Source organism: Rhinopithecus bieti, unplaced genomic scaffold (genome assembly GCF_001698545.2).
Source record: "Rhinopithecus bieti isolate Rb0 unplaced genomic scaffold, ASM169854v2 scaffold_13184, whole genome shotgun sequence".
Lineage (NCBI taxonomy): Eukaryota > Metazoa > Chordata > Mammalia > Primates > Cercopithecidae > Rhinopithecus > Rhinopithecus bieti.
Window position 1 is genome coordinate 1,262,016 of NW_016807417.1, and position 21,839 is coordinate 1,283,854.

A 21,839-nucleotide genomic window follows, 5' to 3' on the forward strand; every position below is an offset into this window, starting at 1 on the left:
TAACTACTTGAAAAAATTCACATTTATTTACTGTCAAACCGTGTTAAACTTCACACTGGATATTAGTGATGGGCTCATTATTAACAGGTTTACACAAAGGGATGAAAAGAAAAGCAGAATTTTGCTGAAACAATTTACATTTCATTAGAACTTTATCATAAAATAAATTAATTACTAAATATAGGCAGAAGGAATATGGAAGAGTAATATTTATGTTTTATTTTATTTTTTTAAAAAAGAACAGGCACCTTTTGTTCACTAGAAAGTTTGTGAGAAGTGCCTAGTGCCCTCTTTGCCCTCTGTTCAAGAATAAACAGAGGGGTGACACACAATCTTTTCTAGATTTCACCACTTCTGTGCAAGGCATGGCATAACTGGCTTGGAAGAGTTTTTTTCTCCCCATAAAACACGTTCTTTTGGCAATAAGAAATTTAAATGTAAGTAATAAAGACTAACTTGTCAAAGCAGAACACTGTATACAGTGGAAAAGAAGTGAAAATGGGTAGAACTTACCATGACAAAGTGTAAGAAAAAACATTTCCTAACATGTGCAACCAAGAGCTTTTCACAATATTCTCTTCACTCTTTAAAATTATTTTAATGACAATTATATTTCAGTTGGACACAATGTATTTATTTTACCCTAGCAATAGAACAAAATATAATTTCTTTAGCCATTTTCATGAGAATAGTTCATTGTACAGTTGAGGAAACATATGAAATAAGGCCTGTGGCTTGATTGCTAGTGGTTAAGCATGTTTTCAATCTTTGCCTTAATGTAAAAGATTTGCAGTGAACTGCAAACTGATGCAGAATATCTCTCCTGCTTTTCCAAGTCTTGTCAGGAATAGTAAGGTATAGTAAATTTGTCCCACAGGATTTTAAAGCCTACATCTTGTATATAATACAATGCAGGCCTACAAAACGGTGCAGCCATATTTACAAATTTAGTTCACAGACTGCTGCAGTAAAATGGCTGGAAAGTTTTGTTTTGCTTGTTTCACAATTTCTCTAAACAGCAGCAGAATCTTAAAATACCTGGTTGGCATCTCTTTTCTTTGTAACAAATAATTCATTTTAGTATACTCTGTGTATATACAAAGTTTTGTATGTTTTATAAAATTCACAGAACTGCAAGGTTCAGTCATCTTTTTTACACTGGAGAACCACAGGTCAAGAGTCATCTCTTCAAGCAGAGTTTGAGGGAGCTGCATCAGGCCAATGGAGTCTTTATTTATTAATACTTGCATGTGGCCCTCGGAATTCCTTAGCTGTACGATTAAAGACTTGTAACCAGCTGCATTTGTCCTTCTCTAACATCTCCTTCTGGAATACACCCTTCTTTGTTAATTGGGATTATATAACCATCACTATTGCCCCTGCTGATCTGGTAGCACATCTGAAGCTGATGGCCAGCTCCAAGATTTGGCATGCTTTTATAGTAAATGTCCTCATTCTCACTCCTCCTGGAGGGAGAGAGGTCTTCTTCCATGTCAGGGCTGCTCTCCGGATAGGGAGAGTCTCTAAGATTGGGCATGCTTGTGTAAAGAGAGTCTCTGTTGGGGACTGTAGGTGATCTTCAGCCTCTGCTGTCAGCTGGGAGACATAGCTGTCAGTTCCCTCGGACTTCACTTTCTTCTGGGGTTGGTACAGAAGGGAGTGAGTCCGCTGAGGAATAAGCGGTGCCTCGAGTTCTTTGTGATGGAGCTCCAGCCCTGGGTTGTCGCTGTGCATTAAAGATGAAGCATCTGCCACAATAGCATCATCTTCACTGCTGCTACCTCCAATCACAGGTTTCACTGGTAATGTGAGCTCGAGGTTGTGAGTCTTGCTGCTGCCCCGTAAGTTGTTGTGCACTAATTCTGAAATGATCATTTTCTCAAAAGCAGTATCATTCAGACTTAGTCCACAGTCCACAACTTGCACGCTGTCATTATAGTCACCCTTGCGCAGTGAGTAGCTGTTGTTAAAATTACCATTTAGCGGTAGAGTATCCATGGCACTTGTATCCCTGGCATTGTTCAGTGAATGTCCTGAAACAGAAGAGGGGAGTTATCGTTACTGTCTCTGTTCCTTTACAAAGAAACTCTATTTCTTTTGTACAAAACTTTTAATGTCGTTCAGGACAAAGTTGTATTTGAAAGCTAACACTTGAGAAGTGCCAGGCTTTCCCGCATTCCCAACTGTAAACAGTTGCAACCCCTCAGATAACAGGAAAAGTGTTAAAATAATACTGTTTTCAAGGGAGGGAAAATGGCATACACAGCAATACTTTGTCAATTTCGGGAGACAGTACTTATTAATTGATTTTGGTCAAATCTCTGACACAAAGAAGACTTCACTCCATGCCCTTGCATAGTTAATGCAAAGCAATTCATTAGTGACATTTACATTTTAAAGTACAAGACTATGGTTTATAAAATAAAATTAACAGAATTTGTCCTAAACAACACTAAATTAAAAGAAATAAGTCACAATACAAAACTGAAAGGCAAATGTACAACATAAACCCACATAACTGGCAAGCAACTTTTAAACAACATTCTAACATTTCCTTTTTTCTGGAGATGAAGTAAAAAAAAGAATGAAAACATGGACAGATACAAAGAAGTCATGTTAAACAAAGACAGCCATCTCTCATACTGACTGGACCAGGGGTCCACAAGCACCATCCAACATCACGATAGACAGCAGGTGGAATGACTCACTTTGGACAACTCACATCATGTCTGTCTGCTCAGGCTATCTGGCCTAAGAGTAGCTGATATATAAAAGAAAGTAAAATGATTTATTGTAACATGATGAAGAATTTCTAAGCTTCTCAGCAACTTAGTCAGAGCAAGGGTTCAACAAATTAGATTACCAGCAATAGCAGTCTTTTATTTTCATTTAATATTTATTATTTTGAGTTTTGGTACTAATAATCTCTCTAATAGGCCCCAGGCTTCTAGTGGTCAAAGTTTGCCTGCAGCCCTGCAGTCTGCATCAGTCACAGTGACAGCACCGAATGAACCAGCAGAGTCCACTGTACGAGATTGGCCCACAGACACCATGGCCATGGAGGTCAAACGCAGAAATGTTAGAGATTTCTTAAGTATGGGTCACAGAAATTAAACCAAGAATAAATATTAACTATGGAATGGGAGAAGGGTGGCAGCCTGGGCTAATATATTTTATTTCTAAAGGAATGAAAGATTGGATAAGTCTGCTGAAGATAGGAAAAGAGGTTTAGGAGGGGAAAAAAAAACATGGTAACATGCTCTATTGGAATCAGAGTTGTATTTTCCACAGACACATAAACATGTAAACTAAGACATCACAGTGCTTCTCAAGCAAATGAAAAAAAAAAGTCAAGAGAAAATTAAATGGTCTGCACCATGGAAAGTTAGGTTATTCATTCTCAAAATCCTAGAGAAAAAAAAAAAAANAACTTAATTGTATCCTTTCATATATCCCTGGGCTTTGGTATGACATTACTTAAACCAAGGTGGGAAGGGGTGGGAAGGGACCAACATGTTAAAGCCAATTATGTATCATACATAAGAGTTCACATGTTAACTACTTGAAAAAATTCACATTTATTTACTGTCAAACCGTGTTAAACTTCACACTGGATATTAGTGATGGGCTCATTATTAACAGGTTTACACAAAGGGATGAAAAGAAAAGCAGAATTTTGCTGAAACAATTTACATTTCATTAGAACTTTATCATAAAATAAATTAATTACTAAATATAGGCAGAAGGAATATGGAAGAGTAATATTTATGTTTTATTTTATTTTTTTAAAAAAGAACAGGCACCTTTTGTTCACTAGAAAGTTTGTGAGAAGTGCCTAGTGCCCTCTTTGCCCTCTGTTCAAGAATAAACAGAGGGGTGACACACAATCTTTTCTAGATTTCACCACTTCTGTGCAAGGCATGGCATAACTGGCTTGGAAGAGTTTTTTTCTCCCCATAAAACACGTTCTTTTGGCAATAAGAAATTTAAATGTAAGTAATAAAGACTAACTTGTCAAAGCAGAACACTGTATACAGTGGAAAAGAAGTGAAAATGGGTAGAACTTACCATGACAAAGTGTAAGAAAAAACATTTCCTAACATGTGCAACCAAGAGCTTTTCACAATATTCTCTTCACTCTTTAAAATTATTTTAATGACAATTATATTTCAGTTGGACACAATGTATTTATTTTACCCTAGCAATAGAACAAAATATAATTTCTTTAGCCATTTTTCATGAGAATAGTTCATTGTACAGTTGAGGAAACATATGAAATAAGGCCTGTGGCTTGATTGCTAGTGGTTAAGCATGTTTTCAATCTTTGCCTTAATGTAAAAGATTTGCAGTGAACTGCAAACTGATGCAGAATATCTCTCCTGCTTTTCCAAGTCTTGTCAGGAATAGTAAGGTATAGTAAATTTGTCCCACAGGATTTTAAAGCCTACATCTTGTATATAATACAATGCAGGCCTACAAAAACGGTGCAGCCATATTTACAAATTTAGTTCACAGACTGCTGCAGTAAAATGGCTGGAAAGTTTTGTTTTGCTTGTTTCACAATTTCTCTAAACAGCAGCAGAATCTTAAAATACCTGGTTGGCATCTCTTTTCTTTGTAACAAATAATTCATTTTAGTATACTCTGTGTATATACAAAGTTTTTGTATGTTTTATAAAAATTCACAGAACTGCAAGGTTCAGTCATCTTTTTTACACTGGAGAACCACAGGTCAAGAGTCATCTCTTCAAGCAGAGTTTGAGGGAGCTGCATCAGGCCAATGGAGTCTTTATTTATTAATACTTGCATGTGGCCCTCGGAATTCCTTAGCTGTACGATTAAAGACTTGTAACCAGCTGCATTTGTCCTTCTCTAACATCTCCTTCTGGAATACACCCTTCTTTGTTAATTGGGATTATATAACCATCACTATTGCCCCTGCTGATCTGGTAGCACATCTGAAGCTGATGGCCAGCTCCAAGATTTGGCATGCTTTTATAGTAAATGTCCTCATTCTCACTCCTCCTGGAGGGAGAGAGGTCTTCTTCCATGTCAGGGCTGCTCTCCGGATAGGGAGAGTCTCTAAGATTGGGCATGCTTGTGTAAAGAGAGTCTCTGTTGGGGGACTGTAGGTGATCTTCAGCCTCTGCTGTCAGCTGGGAGACATAGCTGTCAGTTCCCTCGGACTTCACTTTCTTCTGGGGTTGGTACAGAAGGGAGTGAGTCCGCTGAGGAATAAGCGGTGCCTCGAGTTCTTTGTGATGGAGCTCCAGCCCTGGGTTGTCGCTGTGCATTAAAGATGAAGCATCTGCCACAATAGCATCATCTTCACTGCTGCTACCTCCAATCACAGGTTTCACTGGTAATGTGAGCTCGAGGTTGTGAGTCTTGCTGCTGCCCCGTAAGTTGTTGTGCACTAATTCTGAAATGATCATTTTCTCAAAAGCAGTATCATTCAGACTTAGTCCACAGTCCACAACTTGCACGCTGTCATTATAGTCACCCTTGCGCAGTGAGTAGCTGTTGTTAAAATTACCATTTAGCGGTAGAGTATCCATGGCACTTGTATCCCTGGCATTGTTCAGTGAATGTCCTGAAACAGAAGAGGGGGAGTTATCGTTACTGTCTCTGTTCCTTTACAAAGAAACTCTATTTCTTTTGTACAAAACTTTTTAATGTCGTTCAGGACAAAGTTGTATTTGAAAGCTAACACTTGAGAAGTGCCAGGCTTTCCCGCATTCCCAACTGTAAACAGTTGCAACCCCTCAGATAACAGGAAAAAGTGTTAAAAATAATACTGTTTTCAAGGGAGGGAAAATGGCATACACAGCAATACTTTGTCAATTTCGGGAGACAGTACTTATTAATTGATTTTGGTCAAATCTCTGACACAAAGAAGACTTCACTCCATGCCCTTGCATAGTTAATGCAAAGCAATTCATTAGTGACATTTACATTTTAAAGTACAAGACTATGGTTTATAAAAATAAAATTAACAGAATTTGTCCTAAACAACACTAAATTAAAAAGAAATAAGTCACAATACAAAACTGAAAGGCAAATGTACAACATAAACCCACATAACTGGCAAGCAACTTTTTAAACAACATTCTAACATTTCCTTTTTTCTGGAGATGAAGTAAAAAAAAGAATGAAAACATGGACAGATACAAAGAAGTCATGTTAAACAAAGACAGCCATCTCTCATACTGACTGGACCAGGGGTCCACAAGCACCATCCAACATCACGATAGACAGCAGGTGGAATGACTCACTTTGGACAACTCACATCATGTCTGTCTGCTCAGGCTATCTGGCCTAAGAGTAGCTGATATATAAAAGAAAGTAAAATGATTTATTGTAACATGATGAAGAATTTCTAAGCTTCTCAGCAACTTAGTCAGAGCAAGGGTTCAACAAATTAGATTACCAGCAATAGCAGTCTTTTATTTTTCATTTAATATTTATTATTTTGAGTTTTTGGTACTAATAATCTCTCTAATAGGCCCCAGGCTTCTAGTGGTCAAAGTTTGCCTGCAGCCCTGCAGTCTGCATCAGTCACAGTGACAGCACCGAATGAACCAGCAGAGTCCACTGTACGAGATTGGCCCACAGACACCATGGCCATGGAGGTCAAACGCAGAAATGTTAGAGATTTCTTAAGTATGGGTCACAGAAATTAAACCAAGAATAAATATTAACTATGGAATGGGAGAAGGGTGGCAGCCTGGGCTAATATATTTTTATTTCTAAAGGAATGAAAGATTGGATAAGTCTGCTGAAGATAGGAAAAGAGGTTTAGGAGGGGGAAAAAAAAACATGGTAACATGCTCTATTGGAATCAGAGTTGTATTTTCCACAGACACATAAACATGTAAACTAAGACATCACAGTGCTTCTCAAGCAAATGAAAAAAAAAAGTCAAGAGAAAATTAAATGGTCTGCACCATGGAAAGTTAGGTTATTCATTCTCAAAATCCTAGAGAAAAAAAAAAAAAATCACAGTCTACAGATAGGTCTGTAAAAAAAAAAAGAATGAAATGATGTTATTGAAATGAAACTGACCACTGTGAGGCTGCTGCATTGTATGCAAGGCTTGGAGGAGTTTAGGAAAAAATTTAGTTCTTGGAAAAAAATACGAAATTTCCCGTTTTAGTGCTCACTCCACTCTTAAAGCTGCAGATATCCTAGAAAATGCAGTTTCCTTCAGAAAAAAAAAAAAAAAATCTGTATTGCCTGATACAAACTTAATGACCAATAAATATGTGATCATTGTTTGGCAAATCATCATTAGCAAAAAAACGAGAAAATGAGGGAAGATTATATTTGTTAGTGATTTGTATTGTTTAAAGACTGTCCCAACTTCCACATTTGAAAAACTGACAAATTTGTATCATGTTCCATGTGCAACAAAATGAAATTGTGATAGTTATTTGTAAGCCTTCCTTTAACTTGGTAGACACAATTCTTTAGCTTCATAAATTCATGTTATGTGCTATAATCTTTGTAAGATTATTAAAAAAAACATTTGGCACTTAAACGTATGAGTGACACATGGCTCACTTGCTAGCATTTGTTTCCTCTGTAGAGGTTCACTGTTTTCAAAGATTTTCTTTTGTTTTATCATTGCTTGGTAAATATAACACTATATACTGGATATAATCCAAAAGGTCTTTTCTATGATATACTGCAGATTTAAGCCATCTTTGGTTTTGAAGAAGTATCTTTTTCTGCCCAAGTTCAGGTAATTCACTTGAAGATTTTCCACAGCCTGTAGCAAGATTACTGTGGGAATGCAGAAATGATAAATCAATTATTAAGCATTTTGGTTGACAGTACTTCAGGCTTTATAAAGCAAATTATTTCAGCATTGTGTATACTTAAGTATGGACAGCATTTGCTACAGACCTCCATTACTGACAAAAGGCAGTACAGATGGATGTACTGTTTGAATTTGGTAACATTTTAGTTGCAAATTGTGAACCACTTGCCCGCTGAGTCTACTTCATGACTGCTAGTTATGTTTTAATTGTGCCCGTTAAAAATCATGCTGAAAAAATTTACATTTGATAGGCAAAGTTAAGTTTTACTCCCATACTTGTCTCTCTGTAGGTTGCTAGAGGAAAGCATAAGGAAAGTGAAAAAAAAACAAGAGAATGAAAAGAGAAGCTGCAGTTACATTAAAAAATAATTTTAAGAAAAAAATGGAAACGAAGTTCTGTGTTTAATTTAGTGGCAAATATTCATCACAAATAAAGATTATATGCTAGCAGTAATTATGTGAAAACTTTACCAAAATCTTGAAAATTGTTAATATTAAATATATATATGCTTTTATTTAAAATAAGCTACTAAACAACATAGTAATATAAGATGGGTTAGTGACAATTTTCCCCTCCCCAATTAAAACTATAAGTATAAGCTGACTAATATTAACTTTATTCTGAATTTTTTCTTAAGAAAAAAGAAAACTACATAAAGCTGCACTATACTATAGTTTGGATATATTGATAAGCTGAATGTGGTTTTCTATAGCTAGGCATCCAAATTATCTTCATTAGCTAATTCATTCCAGAAGCAAATTTTGTCAGCAAGCTTTAGAATTAACTGAACAGTATATTATATAGATAGGATACCTCTAAATGATATAAATCTTGAAGATGGGCTCTCAGACCATGTGATGTCAGTCCTGTAATAATATATTAAGATTTATGCCACCTGTGTTAAAAACATGGATAATTATTGTAAATACTATCATGACTGAGCTTTTACTATAATATAGTGCAGTTTTAGAAGCCTGGCATAGGCAATACGGTAATTTTTTTTAATTGATAAATTAAGAATGTAATAATAAATATATGGCAACTTGAATATTTTAGAAACAGGGCAAAGATCATAGCTCTGTTTAGCAGCAAAGAAAGGTAGTTTTATTTGTAAGTAAAGCACACCTGGTGAGTTAAATACAGGAGCTGAAGGGGCATTACATACAACTGTTTCAGCGAGCAATGTGTTATAGGGGTTGTTAGTGCCGTGGGGTCGAAGAAGAGGGTTTGTTAGTAGGTAATTGCCAGTCATTCCTAAAGTAAAAAAAAAACAACAACAACAAAACACAGAAAAAAGTACATCAGTCTCTTATTTTAGTGTTACAGTGGTAGTAAAGTATTTTTTTATATTCATCAAGGGTAGTGGACAAGTTGGCAATGGAAAATCTGTTGAAATGTTCTGACTGTATTTGAACTACTAATTTGCAGGAGAGAAAGGAGAGGGAAGTTAAATTTCAGTAATTCACAGGTGCTTTCTAAATCCCCCAAGTAAACACCTGCTGAGGATGACATTTACTAATTTATACAAAAGCACTGTTAAACAAAAATGGCAATTAAATGCATAGAAATCAACATTAAGTTTCAAGATGTTACTGCTTAATATTAAAAACGTAACCACTGAGGCCCAGAAGAGGGAATCTCAAACTTTCAGAATTTACAGGTGTGGGATTATCTCTCATGAAAACATCTGTGTTAATACCAACTTTGATACGAGCAGAAGGAAAAACAACTTTCACAAACAGGTGGAAAGTATGACACACTGCAAAAAGCTTCTCTTAGTAAATGCAAAAGCACACATGCTGAGAAAAAAAAGACTATACAATGAATTATTAGACCATTCACAAATTCTATGTAACAAGAATTTTCATTATGTAATGTTATTTGCCAGGTTTCAAAAATGAATCACTGAATAATGCATTTACTTTTTGATAGCCAATAGAACGAAGTAAGAAGAAAGGCACATGTCTTTCATTCTAACTGACAAATTACAAACTTTTAAATACTTACTGATTATGTTTTGCATAGCTAATGTAATTTGGATAAAAATATCTTAAAATTCAGGTTAGTATTGCTACCACACATACACCTTTTTTTCATTTTAAATGGGAATCTCACTTGAACAATGTCAACAGTTTAAAATGTCATTATATTTCATTGTAATAAATTCTAACCTGTATTACAAATCAGTGCATATCAAACTGAAAATAGCGTGATTAAACTACACTTCCAAGGATATATACAATACCATATAATTTTTCATACTAAATTGGAATGTATTAAGCTTTTATTCAAGAATACATGTGTGTGCATTACTCTTTTCTAAATTACTTCATTTCCTAGTATATTTTAAGAACTGTATTGATTGATGAATTTAAAGCTGCCACTGTAGACACATCAAACAATATAGAGAAAAGTTACTTAAAACTTTCATGTATTCTTGTTATGAAGATTTCTACAAATGTTTTTAGCATTTATTTTTCAGCTTTATGAAAGAAAGATTAAAACATAATTCATGGTACGTTTTCTGTGAATAGAATTTATTCTAATTTTTATTAATGTTTTATGAAGAAAACCTTCATAAATGTCTTGGTCAGAAAGGATAAATCTGTACTCCCTAGGATAATATTTTTAATCTGTGGCAAGGTATATTTTCAATAATTACCTTCAAGCTGCATCCTGTTAATGCAGTTTAAAATTATATTTCTTGCATTATATTATTGAATAAAAGGAATTTATATGTACTTTAATAAATGGTAATAATTCAAATTTTCCTGATAACTGACCTTGATTAAGTGTTGAAGTGCTATTGATGTCACCTGAGATAAAAGAAGATTCAGATTGTTTTCTCACAGTATCATTCCACATTCTTCTTATACGACTCTATTAATACAAAACAGTGAGACAAACATGTTTTGTTAGTTTCCCCAAGCTTACCTTATTAAAGACATACAGAGATTTACCCTAAACAACCTATGTAGGATTATCTGGTGGCCTTTTAAAGAATGTGTGTTGTTTCTGGTCTAAAACTAACAATGTCTATTGTTTATTTACCAAGCAACTAAGGGGTATTTAATCCTCCACTCTTAAAAACATGTTATTTTATTGCCTTTTTTTAAAAAAGTGGAGATCACTGATTATTCAATACACGTTTATTGAGTGCCTGCTATGAGCATTGTGCTATATGGCCTTAGGCTATAAGACGATTATGATACACTTCTTAAGTAACTCTCCACAAAAAAGGACGTTCACATATAAAGAAACACTGAAGAAATGTTTAAGAAGACATTAAAACCAAAATACTAAAAAAACAAGTATTTGCTATCTAGATCATTATAATGAGGAGCCAATTAGTGCATCTGAAGAGAACATGTCTCAGTAGGCTTTCTATAAATACGGTTAATTAAAGATGCTGTCAAACTCTTTGTTACCTGTGTGCCAGAGGAATACCGAGCACTGGTTCTGGTGGTTGATGCCTTCACTGAACTGTGGGGACTCTCAGTTGGGAGGCCTCCACAGCAGTATGAATGTCTGAAGCACTTGCCATATTCTTTTCGTACCTGCATTGAATAATCACAAGACCAAGGGATTAATATGAACATACTTGCTTCTCTCTCTCTAATTAAATGAACAGTGAAGACAACCGAAAAGAATTAAAGTTCCACTAAGACTTATCCGTGGAGAAAATAAATTGAACTTGAAAAATCAAGTTCAATTAAAATTACCGAAATAGTAATCAGAAAATATCTCTGTCCACTAGACTGGCTAGTAGAATCTTTAAAATGTGATATAACATGTAGAAATACTTATTATATAAATGTTAGTTATTAAATAATAGCAATATATTTATAGTTTTATTCTCTTATACTTAGTAACTCCAATTTTTTATTTTATGCTACAAAAAATGGGACAAAAAGTTTAGCATTTTCCTTGCTTAATTACATTTATCCACTCTGTAATTCAATTGTTGAAGTTTTATATGCTTCATGTCTTCTTAGGTAGGTCAATACAGAAACCTCTTTTGCTGAATTGCATAGTTTTGTGGGTAACCTCTTTATAATGACAAGACTACTTTGGCACAAGAATAAAGAAAACAAGTACTTTGATACATTTGCCACTAATTAGGACAGAACGTTTTCTTCATTTTCTGATGTGTCTAGCTTTAACATTTAGTATAGAGAGTCTAAGATGTCAATTCACTTCATTAGCACACAAGGGAACTATTTATGCAACTTCCATTCACATTAATGAGTTACCCATGTAATTTCCCCTTTTCCCCTGAAGCTTGAATATATGAATGCAAAAAAAAAGTTGTTAGGTCTAAAAAAGTTTCAACTAAACTTTAAAAAGTGAAGTCCGAACAACTGCTAAATAACAGGGCCCCATCTAAAGCAGTGGTACAGAATTAAGTAAAGAGGGAGAGGGTGCTGTTGGACTACTGCAGATATACTGGCATATACATGTTTTCTTGTGGGTTACAGCCAGACTGTGAAATTACAAGACAGACAAGAAGAAACTGCGTAAGAAAACATTTTTTTTCTAGTAAGTTACAAAAACACTCAAAGGCTTTCCCTCAACTCAGAAGTTTATGTGCAGTAACTGCCCGTGAAGACCATGACTTTGACACTTACTGCTTGCAAAATTAGAAAATTAAAAATCAGTAGACGGCCTTTTAAATCTAAGTGCACTTGCATTTTCATCTTTTTAGCTTTATTTAATTAACCTATTAGAACAAATAACAATGTGGTTGAGGCTTCAAAGCATTTTCTTGGCCTAAATATGCTCATTCAAGCAGTTATAACCATGATTTTAATTTAACCATTTTATATCATATTCTTAACAACTCATCCTGGTGCACCCAAGTGGATGTATCCCAAGTGGATGTATCCGAGACTAAGTTATACTTCTTTTCCTCATATATGAAGAAATAATGACTACCTCACTCGTTTTCTGCTATGTCTATGCTTCATATCAAAGATGCTTGGCACAACAGCACAAAAATTATGAATATACAATAATATGCCTGCATATAAAATGCTCACTTATGTAGGAAATATATAAAAGCCAAAGTAATTACTGTTACCCCTGTACAATGTTTATAAGTTAAAGTTCATTGTTATTAAATAACACATCATACCTCACAAAAAAATTCAACACATTTAATGGGTGTTGACTGCTATGAAATGCTGCATAACCAAGACAATGGCAATCAAAATGGTATTTTATCCAAATAATACCTTCCAGTGTTGGTTTTGCCTAATGCCTATATTGCTGTGAATGTACATTATCTGCCAGTATTGCACATTCCACTGTCATTATCTCAAAATTATAGCTTATTCAAAACTGATGGAAGTAACAACACTATCATCTTGTCAGGACTGAAAACATAATAGTTTTCACTTTCACAATTCTATTCCTCTGTTCAATTTAGTGACCAACTAGTAATAACAGAATAAAACGACTACATTAGATATGCAGTCAGAAAAAGGATGATACCTAGTGAAAGATATGGAAATTTTATACTTAAATAGCACCTAAGGAATTCCTTTAGGTTTACATATTCTTGTTACAGATTAAAGCTTTTCATCTGTAAGTTTTGAATCATTTTTGCTGACTCCACTTAACATAAAATCAGGACAAAACAGTACGACGTAAGGTAGTAATTATTGATTTTTAGATCCTTCAAAATTACTCATTAATTTTTTGTATTTCTGGTGCTTTAAAAATTAACATCATTTATCCTTTACTCAACTTCACTGTGAACCACTGCAATGCCTTTAGCAAACAAAGAACGAGTTTTATTTAACCTTTTATTTTACCTTGTATACCCTTTGTACCTAGCATTTTATAGACCCTACGAGCAAGGAAGAGATTTTAACCTAAGTATCTAGTTTGTAACATTCCCGAACTGAGATACAAAAGATGACTGGTATTATTTTATAGATGAACTTAAATTTTCAGACAAGTATTAAAATTAACTTATAATTAAAAATATGATGCTCTTTAACAATATGCCAGATGTTGACTTAAAATATTCTTTATTATATCTATTATATTCAAATCAAAGAATGAGTAATCTGAGCCCCTAGGTGTTTTCAATGACTTACTTTCTTTTGGAGAGCACAGTGAAAGATGAAAATGAACACTCCCTGGAAAGCATTAAATATGGTGAAGAGATATGCCATCACAATAGTCTCCTCGTTAATAAAAAGCAACCCAAATGACCAGGTGAGGCCAAGAAGACACAGAAGAGCAAAAGCGCCAAGCACCCAAGACCTGGAAAAATAAAATGAACTTTTTTAACAGGTCCAATGAGCAAAAAACACGCATCCCGCTTAAATGTTAACATATCAGTAGTGGCAGTTGACTTTCTCTATGTTCACATTCAAATTCAACAGCATTTTGGCTTTAACCTTTCACTGATTAAGAAAGAACAATAGCATTTAGTACTGCAGCCTCCAGTGAAAACAGCAACAGCAGGTATGACCTTTTCTTATTCCAGAATAAACAAAGTATCAAAACTATATTAAAATACAAGGTGTAATATATCCCCTATGACTTTGTCTTTTATGTGTTTTTCCATAAAAGAAATTAAGGAGTGCTTAATTAATTTACTTCTGTATTTTTATTCCTGTGATGTACTCACATGACACTGAATAATGTGACACATACAGAAAGGTTAAATGGCAGATAATCACTTAACACCTAAACTTCGGATTCTAATAAACTAGTCTTAGGTGAACCTAAGGTTTTATAACTAAAGCATGAAGAAGCCTAGCTGAAATGGGACAAAAACATGAGAACAACTTCAAAATAAAATAATTTTGGAGAGATTTCATCATGAATAGCTTAAGAAGAAAAGAACTGTAGGAAATAGGACGGAATGAGAAGGATTTAAAGTCAGTGCATTCCATGTCTAACTAATGATCTTACTTGATAAATGGCTTATTATCTTCATAGCTAGAAAGCATTATAAGCAGAAAAGAGAAACAAAATTATTAGACAGAATTAAAATAGAAAGTAATAAGAAAGCATTTATATATTTTATAAATTACTCAAAATTAAGAAAGTCAAAATGCAGAGGCAAGCAATTAAAAAATAAAGGCATATTATAGTTTTAAAATACTACAGCAAATTAGATATTTCAAAATAATTATAAAAGTTAAGGGCAGTTCATGATATTGACGGATTTGTAAAAAATATAAATCATGCTATAAATTTGTTAATGTAGGGTTCTACCTTACCCAGGTAAGTCCGTATTATAGTAGCCATCACAAACACGGTAATTACTGGTGTAGATGAGAAGACAGAAAGAGGAAAAGGAAGAAAAGAGAGAGATGCTAAAGATTAGCTCTCTCTCTTACCATGCAGCATGCAATGAAGCTGGCACTAACCTATCTAAAACATCTAAATAAAAAAAAATTTTTACCCTTACTATAGATCTGCCATTTTGACACTAAAATAGTATTTTTTACAATCACATTATAACCAACTTGAATAATACCTTCTCAAGTTCTAAATTAAAAGGCTCACATATTTTAAAGGTAACTCTGAAAATGTTTCCGTAAGATGATTTAATGAACAACAGCTATCATTTTTTGTTAATTAGATAGCACTTTCTCCATTGACAGAATATTGCAGCTTTTATTCAACATTAAGATAGAGTAAATATTTGTTTAATTAGCATGAAAACAACAGATAATCTTCAAGTTAACAATAGTAATAGAGTAAATTCTCTTAGGAAAACAGGATTAGGAGTGGAAACTGCTCAGAATCCTTAAAGCAAAAAGTCATTTAACAAAACAAACTTAATATAATCATATCAGCCATGCAAATAGGAAAATCATTTTGAACTGCATTTTAAATTCAAATGAAATTGCTACAATGATACGGAATTTCCACGAAGCCACTGAAACAATTTATGGTTCTAGATCAAGACAGCAATTTTATTATCTAATCTTTGACCAGTGTTGGTGATACAATAACACTGAGATTCAACTTGAGGACAGTAAAACTTCATTTTGAATAATTTCTACAGTTGACAGAAGGTAGAAATCCCTGTGTTCCCTGTGGAGAGTATCTTTTACTTAGTTTGCCAAGTATTAATATTAAAATACAAAATACTTACTTAATGTTTTCCAACCTGCTAGAATCTGGTTTCAAAGTGTTTGAATGCTTCACCATTTTGCATAATGTGATCACCAGGAAGACAATATTTAGCTGTTGTAACAAACAAAGAATTAGACCACAATGAACAAACAGCTGAAAAATGAATAGTTCTTGCAAATGTATCAATCCATATTTATATGGCAGATACTGATACAATTTTTTTATGTATGCAATGATCAAGTTGAGTCTACATAAAAAATACTCTGGCTATGTATGATCAGTTCTTTAATAGATCATTTGACATCAAATTGCAAGCTCATTAAGTCAGTATTATGTGGTAATGATTAAATAAATTTGAAAACCTAAATTAGTTTCTTTAGCTAGATGTACTCCAGGGCCTAAAAGCCATCTGATGGAAACACTAAAGTGAATTCCTTAGAAGGAGCATTTGCATCATGTACATCATGTAATCTACAAAATTGCTGAGTTCGGAACCATAAGTCTTGGTTGTGAGTCTAGCTCTTGATTTTGACTGATTAAATGAGGATAATCACATCTGTCCGATCTATTCATAAGGCAATTGTGGGGACCAAATGAAATAACATATGATAAATGTTTGTTATATAAAGTAAGATAAAGTTTATATAGGTATGTTTTGCCATTTAACTGTTAAAAGCCATCAGTCCTTTTTTTCTATGTCTCTGTAGTATAAGGACGTAAGATACATTCTGACAAAAGGCTGTTTTGAGTCCTTCTAAACATTCAGCTATGCAAAGAATCTAGGTGCAAACAAAAGCAAAATGAGGAAGATGTAATCTGACAAGAAGGAAAGTGAGTGGATTCCAAGAGGTCAACCTGAGCTTGCTCAGAGGAAAAGGAGCTGTGTTTTGACTAAGAGACAAAGGTTGGTAATTTGCATTTGTTTCTACAGACACCTGGCAGAATGTTGGAAGAAGAGGAGGCAGTTCCATTTTATGCTCCAAAATAGAACTAAATTACATTGTTCCTGGATTTTTTTTTTTTTTTGCCATTTTATTTTACATTACTCTTTAAAAGGAAAAAAAAAGTTATTTTGTGAGCGTTATATGATTTAATACCAGAAATAGTATATTCAGAAAAGGACCCATTTCACCTATTATAGGTAAGGATGAATTTAATTCCTTGTTGCAGATAATCAGCATAACTGTGTCACAGTAACATGATCATTTTTACTGAGTCACAATATCACATGATCAAATGGTAACACTATTCATCTTTCACTACTTCTGATTTTATAATTAGGAAAAGTGATAAAGGGCAATAAATAAAAATTTCCAAGTCCTTCCCCATGATGAGTTTAGGAGCAGTGCTAAGAAAAGCTTTAATGTAGGCTATGCATGTATCAAGTTATTTTGTCTACCGTGCCCTATGATTTCTCTTAGATGGAGAATTCCTTCTTAAGAGATAAAATGAGGTAACTGGGCAAAATTTTACAAGTGTTGGCAGGTAACATTCTGTCCTTTGATATTAATTACTTAAGGACAAAAACAGTTCTTTGTTTAAAAAAAAATTTTTTTTTAATTTCTTAAAATACATCTAGAGAGAAAGTAAATACAATTGCAGAAACATTATCTGGCTTTATTTTCCATAACATTCTAGTTGGTCACAATATAAATAAATGCTTGAATTTTTTGGATATGTTACAATATCATACATTTCATTCTTGTTCCATAGAAGGATGTGCTTATTGTATTGTGAATGAGTAAGACACAATTTCTGCCTTTGAGAAATTGGAGAGATCCTTCTGGTAGTATAGTAGTAAATATCTGGTTAGGTTTTTAAAGAATCATGGTAAAGTGTATCTCTAATTTTTTTTTTAAGGCAAAAATCAAGAGTTTTTTTTTTTATTTTGATTTTATGCAACACTAGCTTTAACCAGTAAAATTCAAGAATGGTTAAAAACAAAAACTCTGTAAACATTGTAAAAATAAAAAAAGAAACCAAAACCCAAGTAAACAAATAAACTGACTATAACAGGTAAGATGGCTGCTTTGCAGATTCACAATTAAAATCCTTTAAATCATTCTCCCTTTGTTTCTGACCCTTTGTTTTTGAATGGCCTGATAAGAACAATTTGCTTTCTTTTATCCCAAACTTCTGAACATAAGGGTTTTTTTCCTTCCTCTTCCTAAACAATTTCCTGAAGTGTATAGGACCATAATTTGGCGTTCATAATTTTCTAAGCATATTAGTTATCCCCTTGGGAACAAAATATTACTAGTACTAAATATTCTGGAAAGAAAGTTATTCATTATCCACTACAATGTATAAAATTTATAAGGAAACTAAAAAATGTGAATGTGGAAAAATGTGAACATATGAAGTATTATATTGCAAAAGAAGAGTAGAAAATGATAAAATCTTGGAAGTGAACTCAGAAGAAATATTTTCAATGGCAAAATCAGGGACAACTTTCCAGTAAAACTGACATACTAAAATGAAATCTACCAATATAAAATACAATTAAGGCTTAAGTATGATAAAGTCATTTTCCTAGTTAATAATACTAAACAAGATGAATATGCCATACAAAACTTATCTCAATTAATCCTTTAAAAACAGACTGTTCAATACATTTCTCCTCTTTTGCTCCCCTCACTTAACTGAGGTTTTTACATTACATGTGTTTAATGTGTCTTTCTAGTTACACATACAATACATTCACAATGCAAATTCAGAAAATAAAGAAAATTACAGAGGAAAAATACAGCTACAATCCTATATCCTGTGGCAGCAGGCAGCACTTGTATACTCATTTTAGAAATAATTGAGATGTATCTTTCCAAAGACTTCTTAGCTACTATATTGTCAGTGCTGGGATTCAATATACTGTGGTCTGGACTCTACAGCCCACAGACTTCCCATATAAAATTAACCAATTTATTCTGGGTGAAAAGATTATAAGTCTCCTAACAAAGATATATTAAGTCTATATTTAAAAGGTTCCATTTCTATAAAAGTAATCCAACTTAAAATCGTTCAGAGATGAAGATAAATAAATTAACATATAAAATACTGCCTCAAAGAAATCCTATTTATGTTATTTACATAATAGGTATGCTCATCAAATGACTTCTGCCTGATGGATTTGCCAGAATTAACCAATTCTCCATTTCCTTTGTAAAACACTACTATCCCACAATCAGCAACTGGCCAAAACACCCACGCTTCTACGCCCACTAGTCGAGTTGCATGCTTAATAACAGTTTATTTTTTCCAAACCTGTTTATGTCATTTATACTTTTTTACACAGCTAAATATCACATAAGCTCATGAATCCAAGTGCAAATATAAGAATGAAATTTTTAAAAGCTGTTTCTAATGGAATGTTTTAGAAGACTTGAAAGTGAGTTTCTTTAAAACAACTAAAAGCATTGGAAAAATAATCATAACTGAGGGATTTTTGCACTCAAATTACAAGTGTCTGAATTCTCCAACTTGAAGAAACTGAAAATAAAACTTTTAGCTAATGCACTCATATCTAGATGTAAAGAAATTTATAGTTAAACCCAACACTAACTTAGCCTCTGAAACACGACTTGAAGGCATACAAATAATGAGGCAATGGTATGTGAAAGAGGACAAAATACCATCATTTCAAGAGAAATTAATTATGAAATAAAGCATATGACATATTGTAAACCATAATATAAGATGGCAAAAAATGCTAAATAAGATTTTTCTTTTTCCCAACTCAATGAAAAAATCCACCAATACGTATTACTAGTCTTATTAGAGAAATACAAAAACTTTTATATCATTTAGACGCTCAACAATTTATGCTACCACCAACATATATGACAATAAAATATCTTCTGTAATTAAACAGAATATATACTGAAGCATAGGTACATTTTTAAAAATGTGGTTTTACAGTTATCTTATTTTCTCCAATGTTAAAAAAAGTAATGCTAAATTTAGTTTGACAGAATAAATATTGTCACTGCCTTTCAGGAGACAATACATTCTGATAAATAAAATTTTGCAGGGAAAACTATTCCAAAATTTTTTCCCCTTTCTTACTTCTTTCTCGTTTTCTTTAAATACAACTGTGAAAATGAGAATAAGAGGCAGAGGGGCAAATAAACACATCTTTGATAAAAATCTGTAGTCATTTTAAGACAAAAAAGGTAGGCTTCAAATAAACTACTGGCTGCAAATCTGAATTCCTTTCTTCCTTGCATTTTTCTCATGACATAAATGGCTCTTTCCAGCCATATACTTCTGTGCTTCCCCACACCCAGCCCCCGCTGGTTACAATAAGTGATTTCTTTCTCCTTCTTACTTTTACTTTTGCTCAATTTATTTTTCTGCCCTTGATACACATTTACAAAATCAATCACAATAGTCAAACATGGTATTTCCCCTATTTCTCAATGGAAGGCAGGCAAAGAGGGAGGGAGAGAACAATGTCTCTACCAACCAATTGCTTGAATTCCGATGCAGCCACTCTTTGACCCTCTTGCTCTTTGTTTTTTCTTTTCAGTGTAAATACTACGAAGTTTAAACATAGTCTTTTGGCATAGATTGAAAGGCTCCATGCATCAGTGAGAAAGGAAAAAGGCGGAGTTACAGCTGCGCATACAAACATTTGTTTAAACTTGGTAAGTACATGTAGTTACTCAATTATCCACAAAGAAGCCACTACGAGTAAGTATAGGCTATTAGGTTTGTGGTACATATGTATGACAATCCACCAGGCTAAATGTCCATGCTAATAATTAATTCTGCAGATGAAACAACTCATTCAAGAATTAACCAGATTTTAGCTTAGCTCTGGGCATGTGTGTGTGTGTGCGTTGTGTGTGGGCAGGTGTGTGTGTACAGGTAAACAGATGACTAAAAACAGATGACTATCTCTTAAGAGAAATGTCTGTTGAGTGAGAGCAAATTGAGAAAAAAAAAATCCCTTATTCAGTCAAAAAGAGTAAGTCATCAAACTGGGACATTTTTTTCTCTCCCACTGACAAAGATCATTCTTTTACCTATCCCCAAATAATAATTTCATAAATTATTATTTATAATAATCTGCCAATATAATTTGCTGATAAAATTTAACACTGCTTAATGATATAGCACAGCTAAACATCAGCCATATTGATGCACATGAAAATACAAAGAAGTTTAAAGAAAGAAAAAGGTACCACAGATTATAGGAGTGCACAGTTTGTTTTATGGTCATCAACCTGCTCAATTGAATCACATCCGTCTGAGCTTAGCAGCTTAAAATTCATTCCACAGCTTGCAGTGCTGACATGGATATGATAAGACAGAAGAACAGAAACATCACTCTCAAGTAACCTAGCTGAACTGAACATGTTCTGACCCTTTTTGTCCTCCCTGGAGCTTTTGCTACCTGGCAAATGCAGCTCTAAAGCTATACTTGTATCACCAGATCTTTGCTGTTAGCCAAGCAGAAACCTATTTCTCCCTGGGACTAGCAGCCAGAGAGGTGTTCTCTGAAGAAGACTTCTAAATGAGTGTGTGAGCTGAACTCTTACTGAACTGAATTAATTATTAACGATGCAGATGGAGCTGTCCAAATGATAAGAACAGCTCCTGACGTGTCATGATCCAAGCTTTCATTAAACCATTTCAGGCATACTAATGGTTTCCCACTGCTCATTACTTACCAGCACTTTTCTCATAGATATAATAACTCTGGTGCCTGTAGGCAAGACATTCTATAGAAATGCAGAAGTAGGAAGTTTTATTTTCCTTAGCATATTATTTTCCTTCATAGATTATTATTTAGAATGTACACCTATTTAATACAACTAAGTGAAACAGTTTCAATTCAGAAAAATTGAAAATGCAAACCTATACTTTCTAGGAACAGCAATAGGTCATTTTTGTTACGAGAATATTCCT

At 33.7% G+C, this 21,839-nt stretch overlaps 2 protein-coding genes across 13 annotated transcripts in view; both read right to left on the reverse strand.

Annotated features, from left to right (window-relative positions):
- Positions 1-1,124: 1,124 nt before the first annotated feature.
- Positions 1,125-3,059, reverse strand: LOC108535583 (adhesion G protein-coupled receptor L2-like). Its single transcript, XM_017881666.1, is given in 3 exon segments — positions 1,125-1,566; positions 1,569-2,033; positions 2,966-3,059. Coding segments are annotated over 3 exon segments (846 nt in total). The 3' UTR covers positions 1,125-1,279.
- Positions 3,060-3,557: 498 nt separating this feature from the next.
- ADGRL2 (adhesion G protein-coupled receptor L2) overlaps positions 3,558-21,839 on the reverse strand; it is a 199,448-nt gene continuing 181,166 nt past the window's right edge. For 3 of the 12 annotated variants that reach the window (XM_017881672.1, XM_017881670.1, XM_017881671.1), the window contains 6 exons: positions 15,949-16,040; positions 13,928-14,096; positions 11,252-11,380; positions 10,607-10,703; positions 8,949-9,077; positions 4,839-5,593 (listed from right to left, as the gene is read on the reverse strand). In XM_017881672.1, coding sequence (XP_017737161.1) covers positions 4,839-5,593; positions 8,949-9,077; positions 10,607-10,703; positions 11,252-11,380; positions 13,928-14,096; positions 15,949-16,040 — 1,371 coding nt within the window. Of the gene's footprint in view, positions 5,594-6,275; positions 6,329-7,563; positions 7,786-8,636; positions 8,719-8,948; positions 9,078-10,606; positions 10,704-11,251; positions 11,381-13,927; positions 14,097-15,948; positions 16,041-21,839 lie in introns of those variants that run through there. The other 9 variants (XM_017881680.1, XM_017881678.1, XM_017881669.1 and 6 more) reach the window with 8 other exon arrangements.